The 19,756-nt window shown below is 41.9% G+C and overlaps 1 protein-coding gene across 3 annotated transcripts in view; it reads left to right on the forward strand.

Moving 5' to 3' along the window:
- Nucleotides 1–19,756, forward strand: part of furina (furin (paired basic amino acid cleaving enzyme) a) — a 70,138-nt gene that overhangs the window by 20,900 nt on the left and 29,482 nt on the right. For all 3 annotated transcript variants that reach the window (XM_076023023.1, XM_076023005.1, XM_076023015.1), the window contains 2 exons: nucleotides 14,313–14,411; nucleotides 19,355–19,450. In XM_076023023.1, coding sequence (XP_075879138.1) covers nucleotides 14,313–14,411; nucleotides 19,355–19,450 — 195 coding nt within the window. The remainder of the gene's footprint in view (nucleotides 1–14,312; nucleotides 14,412–19,354; nucleotides 19,451–19,756) is intronic.

The raw sequence follows: 19,756 nt of genomic DNA on the forward strand, positions 1-19,756 counted from the left end.
TGGAAATGATTTGTCTCATTCTATCGATGCCCGCTGCCCTGTTTAGAATTTCGTACTTTACTAACACAGTTAGTAGAGTATCATGTTGACAGTGTCGTTGGAGCTAGAGGAAATGGTTGCGGTTGGCCTTCCTGTCATTGTCCCGGCTGCCAGGCTGCAGTGTTTTTAGGCACCGAGTGTTTCAGACCAGCAGCTGTGGCAGTTTTCTGGACACAGTCAGCGCGAGGGCCGCAGACTGCGACCAAACTATGAAAAGGGAAAGGAATGCTCCCCCTCCGTTGAATCGAGTGGAGTGACCTGAAATGCCACCGCAGGAGTATACGTGCACGCACATACGTACACGCGCACACGGCAACGCAGAGATAAAGCTTTTATCGAGAAACGGAGCATACCGAGGACAAAGTACAGCACATTAATGAGGTTCAAGCGAGTGTGAAGGAAGTTGGGTGGATGGATTTTACCTTTAAAATTGAAAAAGTGTTATAGTTAAGAAAGGCCTGTACTCTATGTCTAATACAGCTTTCAGCCTTGTTAGGATTGAACTTTACCACTGCCCCATTGCCTCCTCACTACTGCTTTCCACGCTGGTTCATTTTCTTTAAACAAAACAATTGTTTGCTTTTTTTCTTAAATACTTCAGTATCTTGTGAAGAATTGCACCTAGGTCCTTCTTTTATTGGGCCAACCGGGAAAGTGTGCACATTAGAAAAATAAGCATAGCTGAGAGTAAACGGAATAATACACTAGAAAGGTACAAGTCAGGCCGGGGTTCTGAAGTAGGTGCGTCTTTGCCCACAGTGAGTTAGATTTTTTGTTTTGTTTTGTTTTGCTTGTGGTGGAAGTCGTCCGCAGAGTGAAGCGTCTCTGCTCTGAGGCCACCACTGGTGACGCCACTGGAGCCGTCGTCTGGTGCGTTGGCTCTGTTGTGTTTACACCTGCCTGCTGTGAGGTGGATCAATGAGTAGGCAGTGGTGAGGAACCCTGCCTCGGCTCGCATCCCTTTTTTTTTTTTAGCAGTTTTTCAGACTGTGTTTTACAGCAGCCTTGTCGTATGCCAAATAATTCCCTGAGACTTTTCATCATTTTACCGAGTTTGTTTTCTTCTTTTAAAGGTGTGTGTTCAACATAACGGCCAGCCGTAAAACTCCGTGCCAGCAGGACGAGAGGTTTTAAGACTTCCCAGTGTTCAGATGGCGGCGTTTTAAGGGCAGCCGTGCGAAAATGAACATCTGCGCCGTTTAATTGATCACGCTAGGTCAAGCGCGCCGTCGCCTATCCCAAACTGTAATCACTCATTATCCTCACGCACACATTCACAGGGTCTTTAATCTCTCCCTAAACAGCTGCACTCAGCTCAGGGGCCGGTGTTTGGCTGCGTCTGGGGAGGCGGACGACCTGTTGACGGCTGTCAGTTGGGCGTCGTGGTCCCCCTCCCTGATGCCTTTTGCTCAGTTATCTTACGCGGCCTGCTCATTATGCCACAAAAGCCCCGTTCAGACTGCCAGCCAAAATTAGCCCATCCAGATTGAAACCAGATGGCTCTTTTGTAGTCTGAACATTCACAAATCACGTGAAATATGATTTTTGCACCACCTTTGGGAGGTAGTTTCAAATAGCATTTGGACAGATGCGTCTCAGTGTGAACAGCTCCAAACAGACCGATCGGTTTTGATGCAAGACCCAAAGCGCCAGACCAGTGACTTAGTTTGACTTAGTTTTTGCCGCTGTCGCAATTATATGATGGCACACAGTACACGCGCTGGACGACGCCTCCGCTTTGACGTCGTTGCTACGGCAACCTGTCAGATGGGTCAATAATGTGATCCAGTCTGAACAGATCCAGATCCCATTTGCTAAAAACAGTGTGGACAGTCAGTCCTAAAAATCAGATTTGAGAAGGAATCTGATTGAATCAGATTTGCCTGCAGTCTGAACGCAGCCAAATACGTCACTGATGGAAGTGACTTTGATGACGCTTCCCGTGCCGGGATAACCTACAGCACACCAAGCAGTGCACCATCCACACTCTGTCCATTTGTCTGGAACAAGCATGTGATTGATATGTTTTTTGTGCCGGACCCGCCGCTGATTTATTTGACAGGCCGTCGCAGTAAAGGCGGCCAAATCGTACCAGTGTAATGTTCCTTGACAAGGCAGCGTTTCAGTTTCAGTCTCACAAAGCAGAGGAAGCCCAAGCTGTATTTCACCGCGCCCCTCGTCTACGGAGAATGATTTTGCGTAGTAACTGCCTTCAATGTCTTCCAGGGACTGCTGAATTATTTTGTTGGAAGAGCTTTTTTTTCCTTTTTTGTTTTGTGTTTTTTTTTTTTCCATGCGACTCAGGGAATGGAAATTATGAATAATGTTGTTGATAGACTTTCGCCCACGTAAATGAACACATCACATTTAGATGGAGGGGAACAAAGTGATGCAGTGTGGCGGCAGCGGCTCGAACTGAACTTCAGAACTGATTTATTCCCATAGGACCAGACAATGAAGTAAACAGTGATGGTCCTCCTGCACAACCGAAGCACTCCGTCGCAGATCAACCGGCTGCTTCTCGCCAGTTTTTTCGACTGCGTGTAATTGGCATTGACAGCAATTTTGTACGTCTTCCCCGTGAATAAAAGAACCCCGCGGTGATTAACGTTTGCCCATTATTCTCAGGACATTACTTCCATAATACCCCACGCAGCCGTGACTCAAACTGCAAGGACAAACTGCACCTTCTGTTTCATTAACTTAGTTTCTCTTCTGTGCCCCCCCCCCCCCCCCCCAAAAAGGTGCCCTCTGCAGTTTAAAACTTTAAGTTTAAGTTCTGTTTCTGCGTTTGATGTGCTAATGCAACATGTTCAGTGCATTTTTTTTCTTGCCTAACATTTGCAGATTTGATCTTTGTACTGGGATCTCATCACTGCCAATCGTTATTTTGTTTGCACCATGTGACTTATCCTTCCGACATGAATGTCCTTCAGAATAAAGAGACATACATTACACAGCACATGCCAGATACAAAGGGAAATTGAATTGAACCTCGTCTCTTGCAGTATTTTTTTTTCATTGTTTGGCTGTTCAGTGGAGGCACTTCAATGTGAAAAAAATTAATTTACAGCTTTATATCTGTCTTGTATACTTCTCCGTTCTTCTTGATACCCAGAAACACAACGGTGCTGTTTGCATGTTGCGCTTGTTCCAATAACATCTTAGTTTTGAGGAATAAAAAAAATCTCTGAGTTGCTTTCCACTAAAGTCAAAATGAGCTTTCAGAAATGAGTTGTGGCTTTTCCCGGACTCGGTGCACCATGCTGTTTCAGACAACAGGAAACTTGTAGAGCTTAAAAACAGAAATCTAAGCTGGATATTTAGAGACGTGTAGGATGATTTTAATAAACAAAACATGTACTTTGTACATGTCTGTTCTTGATATTATATATACTGCTCATATAAGAGGCATTTAGTTGTAGCCAAAAGTATCTGCTCCAGCTTGTCTGCAATCATCACTTTGGTGAGGGTTTTATATTTATTTCAGATGCCTCTTTTTTCTTTGTCTTCAAGAAGAAACTCCCACTCAAATCACCTGATAGATAAATAATATGTTTTTTTCTTGACTAATCTAGTCAGTTGTTCTTCATAAAACGCAGCATGTTCAGAATTTTCACCCAAACCACAATGACAAGTATAGTCCTTCCCACATCCGTTCTTTTTTTTCTAGGTCTTTTTTTTTTTTATCATCTGCCATCCCTCCCCCTCCTGCCTTTTTTTCTTTTCTTCTTCTTTTTTTTTTTTACTCCTCACTTGCCTTAGTGCAAAAAGTGGAAGCACAATGAGTCTGAGGCTTTTTGTAGAGCGATGTGCATAGTGGGCTGTAATGTAATATAGCCTTGGGCGTTGGCACAGGCAAGATGGAATATGGTGACTGGACCTGCATTTATATAGTGCTATTCAAGTCCGGCGACTTTTCAAAGGCCTTTACAGCGACACTCACATTCAACACTAGTAGCAGAGACCAAAGTATAAGCTGTCAGGGGCCTGAGGTTGTGTTTGACCTTCTGCGTGCCCTTCACTTTGATGGACAGGAATGAAATAAAGTATCATTTTAAGCTGCAAGGGAAAATAGATTGTGCCATTTATAATTTTATGTAAATCTGAAAAAGTTTGACGGAGTAATAACGCATCCAACAACATATCTGATCTGCTGTCTGTAACCTGAACCGAAACTAACAAAGTTTTAAACTGAAGTACCGAGTTGGTCTTGTTGTTGCCATAGCTACAGCCTTTAACTGTGGTTTTGTGTGTGCCATTCAGTGCACCTTGCGAATGGACGCAAAAAGGTATTCTGTTACATCAGCTACGCAGTGGGTTCCTTTAGCAACAGACGGCATCATAAGTAGGATTGTTATGTATTTTTTTTCAATTTGCACTCTGCGTTTTCACTGAATGCGAAACAAATCTCATGTGATCCTGAACATGATTTAAAAATATTTGTGCTGTGGTCTGTGTGTTCTTTGTGCCTGTATTGGTTGGTTACGGAGGAAAAGTTTTTTTTTTTAATGACTGTCGCTTTTGATGTCTTTTGAAATGGTCAACTTTAATTTTCTTTATGTGTGTACATATATATATGTGTATATACTGTGTGTGTGTGTGTGTGTGTGTGTGTGTGTGTGTGTGTGTGTGTGTGTGTGTGTGTGTGTGTGTGTGTGTGTGTGTGTGTGTGTGTGTGTGTGTGTGTGTGTACACTCGTGCCTTTGTGTTTAACACTACCTGCCCTGTGCTCTGTGCAAAAATAGAGCGCTTGTGTATGTGCTGCAGTCAGAGAGCAGTGGATGGCTGGGGATGTGTGTGGTTGACGGTTGAGTACAAGTGAAATGCAGCCACAGCCGGTGGAAGCTCACACAGTAGCTAGAATTTTGGCTTGAAACAGCTCAACTTTCCTTTGTAGCGTGCAGAATCACCGTGCACTTATCCGGAATGTTTACACTGCTGCTGTGCACGGTATTATGATCTTTTTTTCTTTATTATTTTATTGTTGTTTTATTTTTGTTAGTGGGTAGCCAAATCCTAATTGATATTTACATTAAGTTAATTGCCCCACTCCAATGTGTCCAGCAGGACTTGTTTCAAAAGCCAAACATCAATAATGGGTTGTTAAATTACATTACGTTTAATTTCTCTTTTTTTTCTTTTTTTAGCTTAAATTCCCACTTACAGTATAATAGGCAGGGCAGTTTTTTATTTTAAGGCAAAACTGTCACCTGTGTAGCAGCATTTTGTGCGGTACACTCATTGCAGTGCACCTTGAGAGGGCCCTGTGACAGCTCATTAAAGTGAAGTGCCTGCGAGTTGGCTGGCTGTGGAGACAAAAGTGGCAATTCCTCTATGGAGGGAGAGGACATTGATGGAAATGAAATAGATGGAGAGTTGTTAGGAAATTAAGAGAGTGCAGCTCCCCCAAATGGCCCCCGAGGTCCTCATCCGAAAGTTAGAGGAACCTGTTTGGTATTTCTGTCCGGCAGCATGGAGCTGTCAGGGCTCTGAGAGTAAAGAGGGGGATAAAATTAGACTCCAGAGTTAAATCTTAGCATCACCTGTCCCACAGGCGCTTACCTATTTCAGGCTTCTTTTTTTTCTACTTTCAGGTGGGTGTGTGTGGGGGTGTGGGTGTGTGTGTGTGTGTGTAACAGAGAGAGATAATGGAAGAAACCTGCAATATGGTATCATTATTTTTTAACAGGAAGACAGTTTGTTTGTGAACTCTTTGAAATTCTTTGATCGATTCTCCACCAGTTTGAATGCATCAGAAATAAAATGCTTTGATTTTACTCTTTAAGTACTTGCAAGTATCACAGCATCCTATTAACTGTGCTCCCTTTAAACCCCAGAGCTGGTTCATTTGATTTGAAATGAAAAAGCAAAATTAGATGATGAGGCTGAAACATCTCTGGCTTCATCACCCCGAAGCTCCCAATCTGTTCATATGTTGCAACTCACGGCTCGCATTTATATCACCATTCATGCTTATTCATCGGTGCACATTAATTCTGTCCGGACAAGCACTTTATGCAGCCTGCCTTCACGTCTACTTTTCCCTCGCGCTCCTAGCAGGGGCTCTCCCAGGGCCCAGAAGCAAACTACTGCAGTTATAATGCCAGTGAGTTTGCAACAAGACTGCTCCCATCCTGCTCATTCCCATAATTCACCCCTTAAAAACAGTATGTGTGCATTTAAATACCTTTATTCAGCATGCATTTTTTTTTCTTTTTCTGCGCCATGTTGTTGACAGCTAAATGTAGACTTTGCTTCCATTCTTCAGCAATGGTTATGTCCTCCTTATCCAGCCATCATAAGTTTGAATTGTCCAGTATTTAACTTACTTTTTAAAGTAAGTTGTTATAAAAAAAAATAAAAAATACTATTTTTGTCCAAACAATCAAACTATTACTAAAATGAAATTAGATGAATTGCTAACCCTAACATATTTTTCTTCCTATTCTCTACTTTCACTGCCATGTTTTGTACTGCCTCAGTGCTCCGATTAGATTTAGTATTCCCTTGTGCTTTTAAAAGCAATCATACATTTGGCACTCCCAGCGACAGAAGTGCCTTCCTCACTGTAAAATGCTTTTTCCCCCCAATTTACTTTGTCTTTGCTGAAACACACAGGCACACACACACACACACACACACACACACACACACACACACACACACACACACACACACACACACACTCTCTCTAACACTCACACACACACACACACACACACACTCAAAATGGGGTAAGTTGTGTTGATGGCTCCAGTTGAGTTCCTCTGCTAATGAGGATGAGCTCATTAATGTCTCCGTCTGAGCACGGACAAAGTGTTTGGAGAAAATTTATCTCGGAACATTTTAATGTAATTCTGATAGGCGTGACCCGTGTTGTCACAAGCATAACGTTATTACACTTTTCACTCCAACGCACTACCTAGAAAGTCTTTGTCATAAACAGAGTTTTATTTTCATGTAACTTTTTTATCATTTATTTTGCAAGCACGGTATTTTCGACAGCTCCTCCTCTATTAAATCTTAACGCTAACATGGGGAACAATATATATGGAGCCATTTTTATGAGTTGCTGTTTTGCTTTTGGCAGTGACCAAAGAAAATGCCTGCAACGTTTTGTCGGTTTTTCTACAATAACTGCATTAACCGTTGAATTGTGTTAAATATATATGCTTTTAATGAAATTCTTCTTCTTCTTCAATAGTCTCTTGTTCTCACATACATTTAGTAAAATGAAGACATATAAATTGGTTTTGATTTTTGACTCCTTTATCTCAGAACTTATCTTTAAATCTTTTGTAAATTCACGTGTTCTGATCTTCAACTTGTTTATGAAAAACAAAGGAGGACGCCAAGCAATTGGACAAAAACAATTCTTCCCACTGTTTGTTTTTCTGGAACATGCCTGCGGCATCTCTTATTAAAACTTGCTTAAAAGTTCATTTCTTCTAATGTTTTTTCATCCAAAATAAAAGACAATGACTTTTGCCATGTTACTGGTACAACATGGCCTCCGGCACTGACGCTGAATGTTGTAGACTCTCAGCCTGTGATTTGTTTGGTTGCTCCTCATGCATATTGGTGCTGCTGGGGTGAACTATTCAAAGACAGCAGTCACATTAAGGTGCACTGAGGTGATTTGTGCCAAACAGGACGTCATCCTGTAGTACATCCAAGCCCTCAGACTCCATTTTAATGAAGTTGTTCACCCAGTGCATATGCCGAAAAGGTTTTTGACTCTGTTGTGTCACTTTCCATCATGCCTCTGTAACTCACATGATCTATTTGGCCAATCAGAACGATTCTGGAGAACATCACTTACAAGAAACGTCAGGACGTAGCCAATCAGAATGAGCTGAGTCACAGTTGTCCTGTGAGCCGTTTTCAAGGTGTTTATTTTTGTATTGCAGTCAATGTGAAAAAATGGTTTTTGGACCCATGGGATTTTTTTTTGCTGCAGTACCTCGAGTGACCACTGGGGAAAATTGGTGCGCTGCCATTTTGCCAGTCCGGAATCCAGTTCTTAAAACATCCATGGGTACATCCAGTCTTTTACTCACTATTTTTATTACCTTGCACAGACACCAAAGTAGTGAAGATCACAATGAGCAAGAGCGCTACTAAAATCATGTTGGGGCTGAAAGTAGTATTGAGGATTTTCTCTGTATCTTGCAGAAGACAACAAAATAAAAGTCGAGGCCTGCAGGGTACTCCGCTGCTGAAATGCTCCTAGACATTCCCTGGTGGGTAGTGGGCCAAAACACACCAGCACCGTGTGATACGTGTCAAGTGCCGAGCAACAACACCCACTGGCAGCACTGCATCAGTCCAGAATGCTGTTACCCACTTCAATCTGCTGAAAAGACAAACAGCTGTGCCGTATGAATGCATCAGTGATGTTACTGAAGTGACTTGGCACAATGCTTCGAGATGCTGCTGCGTTGGTTTCTGCACACTTGTGCTTCAGAAGTCACGTCAGTCATCATTTAAAAGGCCAACCTGACGTTGCACTCCGCTGGTTGGACGACTGCCACTTTCTTATTGATAGATAAGGGATTGAATCTTCAATGTGAGATAGATGTCGTGTCAGTTATACTCAATGAATCAGTAAGTCGATGGGTCTGGCTCTTTGTGACAACTCTTTGAAGGCAATAAAGTGTCGATTGATTGACTGCGCTCGGAAACATTTCAAGTTCATTAGTGGATATATAAAGTAATAAATAGACCCAAGTTGAAGCAGTGATTGTCTTTTTTTCAAAATGAGTGCTTGTTTGAAACCAAATCACCAATGAGGATCTCTGCACTTATCTGTTGTCTAAAGCTTCAACCAGTCAGGTTCATCTCGCAGATTAGTCCCCATTGTTTTTCTGGAGGGTTTTAACAAATACACTTTTTGGCTCAGAAACTTTGTTTCTGCAGCACCTCCCCCCTCCTCCCCCAATTTGCTTTTGATGGGTCAAAAATGGTCAACTGCAACCTGAGGCTGAAGGTCACACTGCATCGATTGTTGGTTTTCGAGAAACGGGCTGTGTTGGCAGGTCAGCTCCACAAACAGTCCCTAGGCATTTGCCCTGGGTCAACTTGTTTTTAGGCATTTGGAAATGACTTGTGAAACATCAATGTGCATGGTTTGAGTTTTGAAAGTAAACTTGAGTATCGAGTTGCTGAAGCAGGAGGCTAAGGCTGCAGGCTGCCTCGCCATACAATTCACATGCAGGCCATAGGTATGCTTGATGTGTTTTTCAGCTGCGTTCCTCAGGGCACAGAGTCTCTTACTCGCTCATTCGGCCTGCTTAAATACTGACTTGCCTGCTTCTTATCCAGTTCAACATAAAAATTAAGAATGATGCCCAGTTTTAAAACTGAATAAATACGATCAGGGAAAATCATCATGTTTTCAACGGCAAACGACAGAGGAGGTTGTATATCCTCTGCCCAACTGCATGCTCAATGTCTATTATTCATTCCAGCGATGTAAGCAGCAACTAGGTGTGTGCAGTCTTTTACTCAGTTCAGACTCCCCTTTGACATTTACTCTATCCCGACAAGTTAATACGTCCTAAAATTGTCATGGTGGTTTTGGCAACACTGAATTGTAAACACAACACATCACATAAACATCATGTTTCCCTGAAAAAGTGAAATGGGGGGAATTCTGTCAAGTCATTTGTTTGCTCAAGCTTCACAGACCCTGAACAGACCTTGTAACGTCTAAACTAGGAAATGTAATAGATTAGAGTGGGACATTAATATACAGCGTGCACATTCATTTCAGGGATTGGAGTGCCTGCAACGAGGGGCCACACTATGAACTCAGGTTGATGATTTTCATTCTGAAGCCACATCATGGAATTAACATTGATACAAAGTAGTTTAGAAGGGCTTCATTCATGTGCACTGCAACAAACCAGCTACATCCTCTGCAAGCTCTGTTCTGGAGAGCACTCATATTCCTTGACCATCACTATTTTGTGGGCAGTGTTAAATGGTAGTCCAGTGCATAACATTGCAAGCGAGAACATGCCCAGCGTGGTATTTCTTCTGTTTTTCCCATCCTTTTCCCCCCTGGAAATTACAATATAGGCAACTGTTTTGGCAGGCTGTGTTTTCATTAGCATCAGCCCTCGAGTGTCTGTTTGGCACTTTTTGTTTTTATCGACATGGTCAGGGGAGCGGGGGTGTCGCTATTTTTTTGTTTTTCCAAAAGCAATGTGGAAGAAAAGATTCACATGCATGCATAACATGACTGTGTGGGCCGCCTGGCCAACAAGCCAGAAACAGGAGATCAATTCATACAGAAGAAGTAGATGACATGATGCTGTTTTTGTATGAAATGTTGTTTTTTTTTAGTACATGTACTGCAGAAGTCGTGCATTTCCTTTCATTTTCTCACCACGTTTTGTTCTTAGAGCAAGGTCAGATTTTTAGAAGAAAAGGAAATGTGTATTTGAACGAGTGCACCTCTGTGGAGGTCCTCAAGGCCCCACCTGAGGGTTATTTCACTGAAAGAAAGCTAATGATGCAGAAATTTGGTTCTGGGAACTCAAGGCAAGGTTTCAAAAGCAATAAAACTACTCACCTGCAAACAAAAGAGCAGAATGCACAAGGCAACCTCGTATGACAAGAAAGAAAAAATGATAAACTGTGCAGACCGTCAAGGTCATGAAGACAAAAAGTTTTCGAGTTTGCATCATCAACATGCTGTTCATCCTAATTTCAGTCATAATCCATTTGTGGAGCTGTCTGTCGTGTAAAGCCTATGAAAAACTTACTGACAAGTACATGAATAGTACAAACACCAAGTCACTAAAGCAAACATCGACACAAAGGCAATTCACTTGCTTCAGGCTGAATGATAAGATGACGGGATGGGGCTAAGGTAAACACATTTCATGATTGTGCTATTTTTAAAAATTGCAGGCCAGCTGTGCAAACCCAGGGATTTCCACTTATCAACCCCTGTCCTGTTCTTTTGCCTCACTCTTTATCTGTGCAAAATCATTAGACTCTGGCTCAGCACACGTTGGTCAATCATTTAAGGAATTAAGAAGTCAAATGTTCTTTATCGCTTCCCGCTAATGCATAAATATCCTTTTTGTCCTGTCCAGTCATTTTTATCCCCGAAGTAAAATGCAGTCAAATGTCATAACTGGGGGAAATTGTGATTTGATTGATCATGATGAACAACTAAGCTGCAATGTTTGTGCAATCTTTCCCGAGCCAGATTTACCAAAACCCAAAGGCTTTGTTCCTTGACCAACCAGAACTCCGCATGGAAATCCGTTTCCTATCATGTTGCTGCAGACCTAAGCCATCATTCAGGATTAGTCTCCAGACATTGTTTAGCTCTTTGTAAAACATAATTTTGTCAACGGTCACAGGAGACGAGACACCAGACAACTGCTTTCCCACAAGGTAAATTGGCAGGAGGATACTGGGGACAAACATGCAAACAATCTGGCAGACAGTCATTTTCCACTGTCTGTCACCATGCATTTTAATGAGGTTGATGGATTAATGCCTCAGTTCAGTAATGGGCGGCGTTATCCGTACACCAGTTAATCCTGTTGTGCTCTATCAGCGCCAAGCTTATCACATAGGTAATGGCTACTGTCCATTTGCTCCCCACAATATCTTTCCCTCAACTTGTCTTTGTTTTCAATGGAAGTTGTTCCAGTGGAAAACAGTTAAACTTTCACGGAAACGATGGGCTCCAGAGATTAACTGGCCCAGGACACAAGATAAGTGTTGTTACTGATTGCCAGCTGCCAATTGGCTGGATGTATACAACAATAGACAAGAAGCAAGCTAGCAAGAGTGTGTGTGTGCATATGTTTGAAACACTTGAGTGGTTTTTACAACGCCCAGTGGCTAGTGTTCCACCATATGTGTGCTACATTAACACTTGAATGCAAGCTCCTTCCCGGTTTGTGTTGCTTTTGTGTTCAGACTTGTGTAAGCCAGACAGTTGTGTTAATTGCTCCAAATTGTCTTGTAATCTGCTGCCCTACGAATTGGAGGAGGCAACTAGATTTGTCTTGACTTTGTCACGGAAGACCTTGGAATGGAGGCACATTCTCTACTTTGGCCGGCAGCCTTTAGTTACAGTCTGGATAAAAATCCAATTCATTCATTCATTCATCTTCCATACCCGCTTACTCCCGAGCTCAGGGTCACGGGGGTCTGCTTCCTTGTTTGTAATTTTAGATTTTATCAGTTCTGTTTGCACTTATTCATCCGTTTTTATATCCAGTTTTCTCAACATATAAATTTACAAAGTGCCGACTGCAACCCAGCAAAACTGTAACATAGAGGGCAATGATTATATTTAAAATTTTCTTCAAATCAAATTCTTAAGATAAATTGTACTTGCATTAATTGTTAGGTTTCCAAATCAAATATTTGAAATAGCATGTGAAAAATCAAAATGAAAACAATCATGCCTCATCCATCCTTCAACATTATGGTTTATACAACCAGTACAAAAACATATTCTTGACTGGAATATCTCCGCAGAAATGCTTGTCCAATGTCTAAGGAAGACATGTTGTTAGGATTGGACACTGTACTGATATTGGATTGGATTTGAACCACTACTGTTTTCTCAGAACAACATCATGATTATTCAGTCAAGTAATGTTTTATCAGATGTATAGCAGTACTCTCATAATGTCAATGTGAGCAAGAGAGTCAAAAGAGAAAACCCTTAAGGAGATAGAGACGATGGTTGTCCAGCTAAAACAAGGGAAATTATCACCCTTTTCTTTTTTCTTGGAACAAGCTGGTGGCATTGTGCCTTCACCACATTCTGATGACACTGCAGCAAAACCCGATGTGAGATAAATTGACAAGACTATAGATATCAGTTGCTTTGTTGCCTTCTGCCAACAGATAAGAGTTTATCGTCATTTACGCACCAGCAGCCCCACTTCCCAACAGAACTGGCTCCATTATGCCTTAAACCGTGATAAGTTATCGCATCAAACATTTGCTGGATGGACCATTGCTGCTTTGTCTAAAAGTTGCCTCACTGTTGTTAGTGCCATTCAGAGTTTCCTAATGAATCCCACCAGCCACCGCCGGTATCGCTTCCATCTTGCAGCCTCATCTGCTGGCCAGCACAAAAGCCCCAGCACTTCTTGTTCTGTTGGAGATGTGGGGCGCTGTATTCTCTCTGTGTTCCTTCTTTAATGGTGTTACACGCACGCACGCGCTGCTCCAGGGTGGATCTCACTTTCAAGTGTGTCCACCCTCTAGGTTATTGCCCTCCCCATTGTCCACCAGCTTTGTGTGTCCAGGCTTTATGTGTGGGCTCAGCTTGAATCGGCCTGTTTACAGTGATTAAATGGGAGCGGAGGAGGTTGGGATGCTGAACAGCAGCTAAATGTGAAAAAAGTAATTTTCTCTCTTTCTTAGCAAGTCTACATTTTGCTTTACTTTACTTTATACTTAAAAAAACACTGTATGGGTGCATTTTTGCATTTCTTTGATAAATAATATATCAACTTTCCACAGTATACAGCGATAAAGGGCATAGATGCACTGATTAAAGGTCCCATGTTGAGCAACATTTACGTCACTGAACTTTTGTGATGTTCGGCCCTGAGATCCTCTCAATGCCTCCTTGTTTTTGTCCCTCTCCAGAATTGGACAGGGTAGAGCAAAGCGACTGTTTAGAGGTAATTGCCAACGTGTCGGATGTAAGATTTACTGTTTTTTTTTTTTTTATGGAGATCTATTTTGTGTGTTGGTTATTATTATAAGCTTACTCCCCAGAGAGATGAATACCAAAAATAGAAAATAGACAGAATATTGAACCTCTAATTTTCTTCTTTCAACTTCCTCAAAACCTTTTATGTGTGGTGTTGTTGTACATCATTCCTCTAACAGGCGGCGGGTTACAACTACTATCTACTGATCAACACTAATAATCACACGTCTTCTAGTAACTGAGCAAATAGGGTTTTCTCTCAAAAGGAAAAATGTTGTTTTTTGTGGCAGCATCAAAAGATGGTGGAATTTGTCAGAAGAATGAGAGTGGGCTTGTCTGCGAGTCGAGATCTTTTGTTGGTCAAGGCAGCTCATTAGTCTCACCTGACACCAGGCAACTTTTTGCCGGCACTTTAGCTGGAGTCTACCTCTCGCTGAGGTTGTCTGTGTTTGATACTCCTGACATTTCACTTCACAGTGATGGATATTCTTGGATATTCTGGAAATTCTTCATGGTTGTGGTATTTTCTTATTTACTGATCAAATCTCTGTCTTTCCAGGTATTTGGTGATTACTATCACTTCCGGCATCGTACAGTGACGAAAAGATCGCTGTCAGATCACAGAGGGACGCAAGTTCGCCTCCAACAAGATCCAAAAGTAAGGCTTTCATGGATTATTATTATTATTTTTTTTTTTTTTTGGATTATCAGATTTTCATACTTTACTTTCAAGAATCTTTTTTTTTTTTGATCATGCAACCTTTTAAAAGCGTTTTATGCCTCCGTGTTGGGGAAAATATTATAGATGTTTCATGTTTCCACATTGTGCCCATCTTTCTGTCTCTGTCCCAACTAATCTTGGTAGTTCAATTGCCCAGGAAATCTCATCTAGGCCTTAATAGTTGGACTGAAATGCGAAGCAATCAGTTGCTGTCATATTCAAAGTGGCGGCACTAAATCTCCAGATAATGAACATGTACGACTCATCTGTTGGATCTAAAAGAAGAGATTTTCTTTGTTACGCAACAGACATTTTTACTCTTAACTGATGAAATCATCTGAAAACCCTGGACCTTAAAATCCTCATCTGATACATTTTGACCTGTGAGGTTTTGGGATTTAAAACCAGTATGTCAGTCAACTACCAAAATATGTCAAGGAGACAAATGGAACCCTTCCTCACTACGGGGAATGACTCTCATGACTTCTCATGTCACCTTCATCTTTAATGGTCGCCTGAGACTAAAATTGACATTTACACCCCCATTTTCCCTTGAACCGAGTGTTAAAAGTTGAGCTGCTGCTCCCCTGCAGACATACACTTAGCCCTATGACTGATCTAAATTATCTTCCGCATGGCAGTGTTTCTGGAAGATTTGAAGGAGTGCTTGAGGTAAATTTGGAAATAATTGTGAGCACTTTTAAACGACACGGTAAATTGATATTCTGATAAAATAAAGTATAGCTAAAGATGAAGTTTATATGAAGGTTTTTTTCCCCCCAGCTGAGCTCTTGATGTGGTTAGTACAACTTTGAACTAAAGTATAACATTATTATGAATACATCTTACAAACTGTGGAATAGGAACTAAAAACACTTCACATCTTCTCTTCCAATGAGCAAAAATGCAAATGAAACCTAATTGCATTCAGCTTAATAAATCAGACTATTATTTTCATTTAATTCATTATCTTGCCTAAGGGTCATTAGTCGTATTCTGACACAGTGAAAGCTCAATGACAGCAGTGCAGAAAGTTTGCCTCCTACTGAAAATTGCTTCCAAATGCAAGTAGCACAGCTGCACAATTTATTGACGCACCTGTCGGTCCGTCCGCCGTCATTATCTGCTAGCGTTTCGTTGTTGAGCTAGTGGTGCAAAGCTGTTTCAGAGTCCAGCTTGGGGTTAGGCTGCAATAGTGCACAGCATTGTTTGATTTCAAGGCGGGTGAGTGGTTCACTGTGCATGCTGCGAAAGCTGGGTTGAAACTGAGGTTGGTTGACAGTGATGCATTACAGTGAACAAAGCATTAAAGCACGTTTGTGACAGTTGTCATTGCTGGATGGAGCAAAAAACACAACATGAAACTGCAATGTCAGTTACAGAAACGTTAATAACAATGTTAACATTAATGCAATTGAAAAACATTCAGTTGTAATAAATTTGCTTTTACACTTTTGTGCATGTTCAAATTAAATATCTTTATTCGTCTTTTATCGCACCAAACACGTGCAATGAATTCATACCTGCTTAACTGGGCCACTTTTCATCATTGAACCTCATTGCTTTTCCTTGATTTGACAGCCTTGATGTAATTTTTTTCAGAAGTATGTTGAAACACAAGACAATATTGCTTTGTTTCAACAATCAAGAGAAGGTTTTCCACGCACGTCTCCCCAACTGCGGATTTCTAATATGAATTATAAATCTGAGGAACATGTTTCTCCTATCCTCACGCTGTTTCTGACTGCCAATTGGGAGGAAATTAGTTACATATTCCCAGAGATTTTGAACTTCCTCCAAACTTATTAGTGAGTCGTAGGGATTAATTGTCTCCCAGCCTAAGCCAGCAGATTAGCTTTATGCCGTCCATTATCCATCAAAACTAATCCGCAGCCTTAATGTATCGATGAAATGTCTTGCTTGCGTAGCGACACGACCGAGGTGCATTCTCTGATTGCGTCAGTCAAAACACCTTGAGAATCAAGTGGCCACTGTCTAAAGACCAGTCACGTCAGGCTGTTGTTGCAAATGTTTATTTGTTTATTGACTCAAAGGTCAGGCTGTACAAATCCTGCAAGGAGCTTGCAATCGTAACCAAATCCCTTGGTTTGTATGCAGAGACTTTGCTTGTTGCTCAGCTGGCGCGAGTTTTTGCCAAATCTTTTATAAAGCAGCAGGTCCACTGATCCACTTGCGCAGCAGCTGCATATTATGCATTTTATGACGGAAGAGTGACATTGCCAAAGAAAATCCTAGTTTTGAAAATTTAAAAATTCAGGAGACCCTGCTGCATTTTAACTGATTGACATGAAGCCTGGAGAAAAAGCTCCATGAACTCTCTTTGAAGAGTGTCTAATTACTGACAAAAGCACCTGGACCTCTGCCAGATCTCCATAGTCTGGCTTAAAGAGCCCTCTTAATAAGGTCTATTGAGCTTTGGGTCTTTTACATACACGCCTGCTAGCTACAGTCTGTTTTATTCCGCTGCAATGTTGCCGTTGTTGTCGGCACTTTGATTCGCCCAAATGCCTTTGTTTGATGAAAGAATAACGGGAAGGAGTCGAGGCAACAGGACTGACGCAGAGCAATGAGTGTCCCTGGAAAATAAAATGTGGGCATCAGATGTTGAAATGCATTTTTCAAGTCAAGCAGTGGCAAGAAGCTGTTTGCACACACGCACACACACACACACACACACACACACACACGCACACACGCACACACACATAAAACAATCACAGCATATATGAAATGACACGGCTGCTGATCTGCAGGAAGAGTCATATTCTGTTTCCTTGGCTCCCCCATTTGGCCCAGGAGGTTGGATGCTATGTTTATTGAAGGGAGAGGGACGGAGCGGAGGTGGTAATTATGAGTCAGGTAGGGAGCCTGTTTGTTCGACAGACGGGACTCTCCACCCGGATGGAAGGCCAGTGGTGCGCTGTGGAGCTGTCGTCCTCACAGCTCTTCTATAATGAAAATCTGTTGAAAATGCCATCCGCCAACTGCAACGCGTTGTGTTCAGGCTCCCGCGTAATTACACACCTTTTCGAAGTGAAATCATGAAAGAGAAAAATGAAAATGCTTGTTGTTAACGTCCTGTGACACCTTTGTCTGTGCTAGACTTTTGATTGTGGTTGTCAAATTTATTGTGGGGGTTGCTGACAGCAGTAAAAAAAAAAAAAAAAAAGAATCAGATGCCTTATAACAAACAGCCACCACCATGGTGCATTAGATTTCTGCTGCACTCCCACCAACTGAACACAGGTCCTGATGCGAAACAAAAACAACATTGCGCACCGGGAGGAAGGCATTTCCCCTGCGCTGACTGAGAACTCCAGATGTGTTGATAGTTTGTGAACACACCCAGGCCAGCAATGCCATCATTTCCTCCCGTAAGAGGGAGTAAAGACAGGCGGCACCACGCATTTTCGAGTCATTTTTCGATGCTTTCCAATCTATAATTTAAATAAAAGCTTTTTATCTGTCAAAACACTGCCAAATTCTGTGCCGGCGCCAAAGATGTTGTTGTGCCGGTCTGGTTAGACTCGGCCGCATGTGTTGGAAGATGCTGCATTATGCATGATGGTTTGTGCGCAGCGTACTAAGTAAATTAAAAATTGTGCGGTTATCTGTCAAGTTGTGGCGTTGAATGTGCTGCAGTGGACGCCTCCTCCCTGAATTATACACTACCTCCTATGTGGCTCCAGAAAACCACACGTACTTTTGTTAAGAGTCCTGTAATATTTAATCACACTCTGCGTTCAGCAACCAAGACTCGACCTGCAGCTTGCATACCGCATTTCATTAGTGACTGAACGTCGGATGGGTAAAGCGAAATGGCATGCAAGTGGCCAAACGAAAAATAATAAAACTTTATTTTTCGTGGTCTGATAATGGATGTGCGAAGTGAAGCTGGCATCAGTATATGTGGGTCCCCAGACGGCCGAGATGCTGTTTTCTATCACGGAACAGCACTGATGGAGCAAAGCTGCATGGCTATCGATTCAGAAATAATCTCCTTCACAAAATGTGTTTGGAAGACACATTTATCTGTTTTGAAGAATTAGATTTTGAATTGCTGATAAGGTTTGCAGCCATTTCAACTTGATATTATTCCACTCGATAGAGCCAAAGCTCACAGCTCCGGCATAAAGGTGTTGGTAAAAAATAATTTATTTGTCACTGGCTGGTAGTCATTTGTCTTCTCACTTGCTAGTAAATACCTGACTGTGAGCCGCTGACCTCCCAAGATCTGGCACTGAAATCGTTCTATCAGAGGATCATGTTAGTCTTCAATTTTCCTTTGATGTCTTTGGAAATGTGCAGAGGCAGTTTTTTTTTTGTTTGTTTGTTTTTTAAAGAGTAAGTCAAAGAAATATGTACTGCACTTTGTCCTTCACATTAGGTGTTCAGCTGCAAGTTTAGTTTACCTCGTCATCCATTTTTCTGTGAAGCAGGAACATTTTTGCAGCTTGTGTTCCTTCTGCTGTTGACAACACTCTCTGCAGACTTGGAGCAGTTCCTGCAAGTCTTTTTTTTTTTTCCTGTGCAGTCTTTTTGTACCTGTGCATCTATTACAAATGAAGCATACGCAGTTGTGTGGAGCCATAGGCATAACAGATCCATGTGCACGCTGATGCAGCTTTGTCTGAAAGTTTTAATTAGCTTTGGGCTGTCCTGCAGCATGTGGGTTTGTCTCATTAGTGCTAAACCAACAGTAACTATGTGCCTCTAATTTCCCCGTGTTTACTCTTGTTCCCTGGGACATATTAATCTGTGATGACCATCACGTTCGGCATATAATGATTTCATGTAATGGTTCTCTCTGCAGAGCATTATCACCAGGCTTGTTCCAGTAAACAATGTTTCTGCCGCAGGTGCTGTGGTCCGAGCAACAGGTGTCAAAACGCAGGAAAAAGAGGGATATCTACCAAGAGCCCAGTGATCCCAAGTTCAGAGATCAGTGGTACCTGGTGAGTAGAAGCACTGACACTGCATTTAACAAAAAGCCTCGTGTTTTTCCCCTGTGTCTGTCGGAAACAATGCAAGACCTCAAACTAATTGAGCCTTTGTCTCCTCAAAGTCAATAAGGGTAATTAGATTTGGTGTTGATGTTTCCCTCGGGCCAGACAAGCAAACCAAGACCCACAACTCTCGCATGTTGCCTTGGCTTGAGACGTTGCAGTGTTTTCTTTGCTGTCGAGGAGGCAACCGTCTTTAGTGGGCTTCACTTAAAGGATTAAGCTGAACAGAGTCAAGCAAACTTGCGTAGAAGGCTC

Source organism: Nelusetta ayraudi, unplaced genomic scaffold, assembly GCF_046127955.1.
Source record: "Nelusetta ayraudi isolate G7.1 ecotype Tasmania unplaced genomic scaffold, CSIRO-AGI_Nayr_v1 ptg000002l, whole genome shotgun sequence".
Taxonomy (NCBI): Eukaryota; Metazoa; Chordata; class Actinopteri; order Tetraodontiformes; family Monacanthidae; genus Nelusetta; species Nelusetta ayraudi.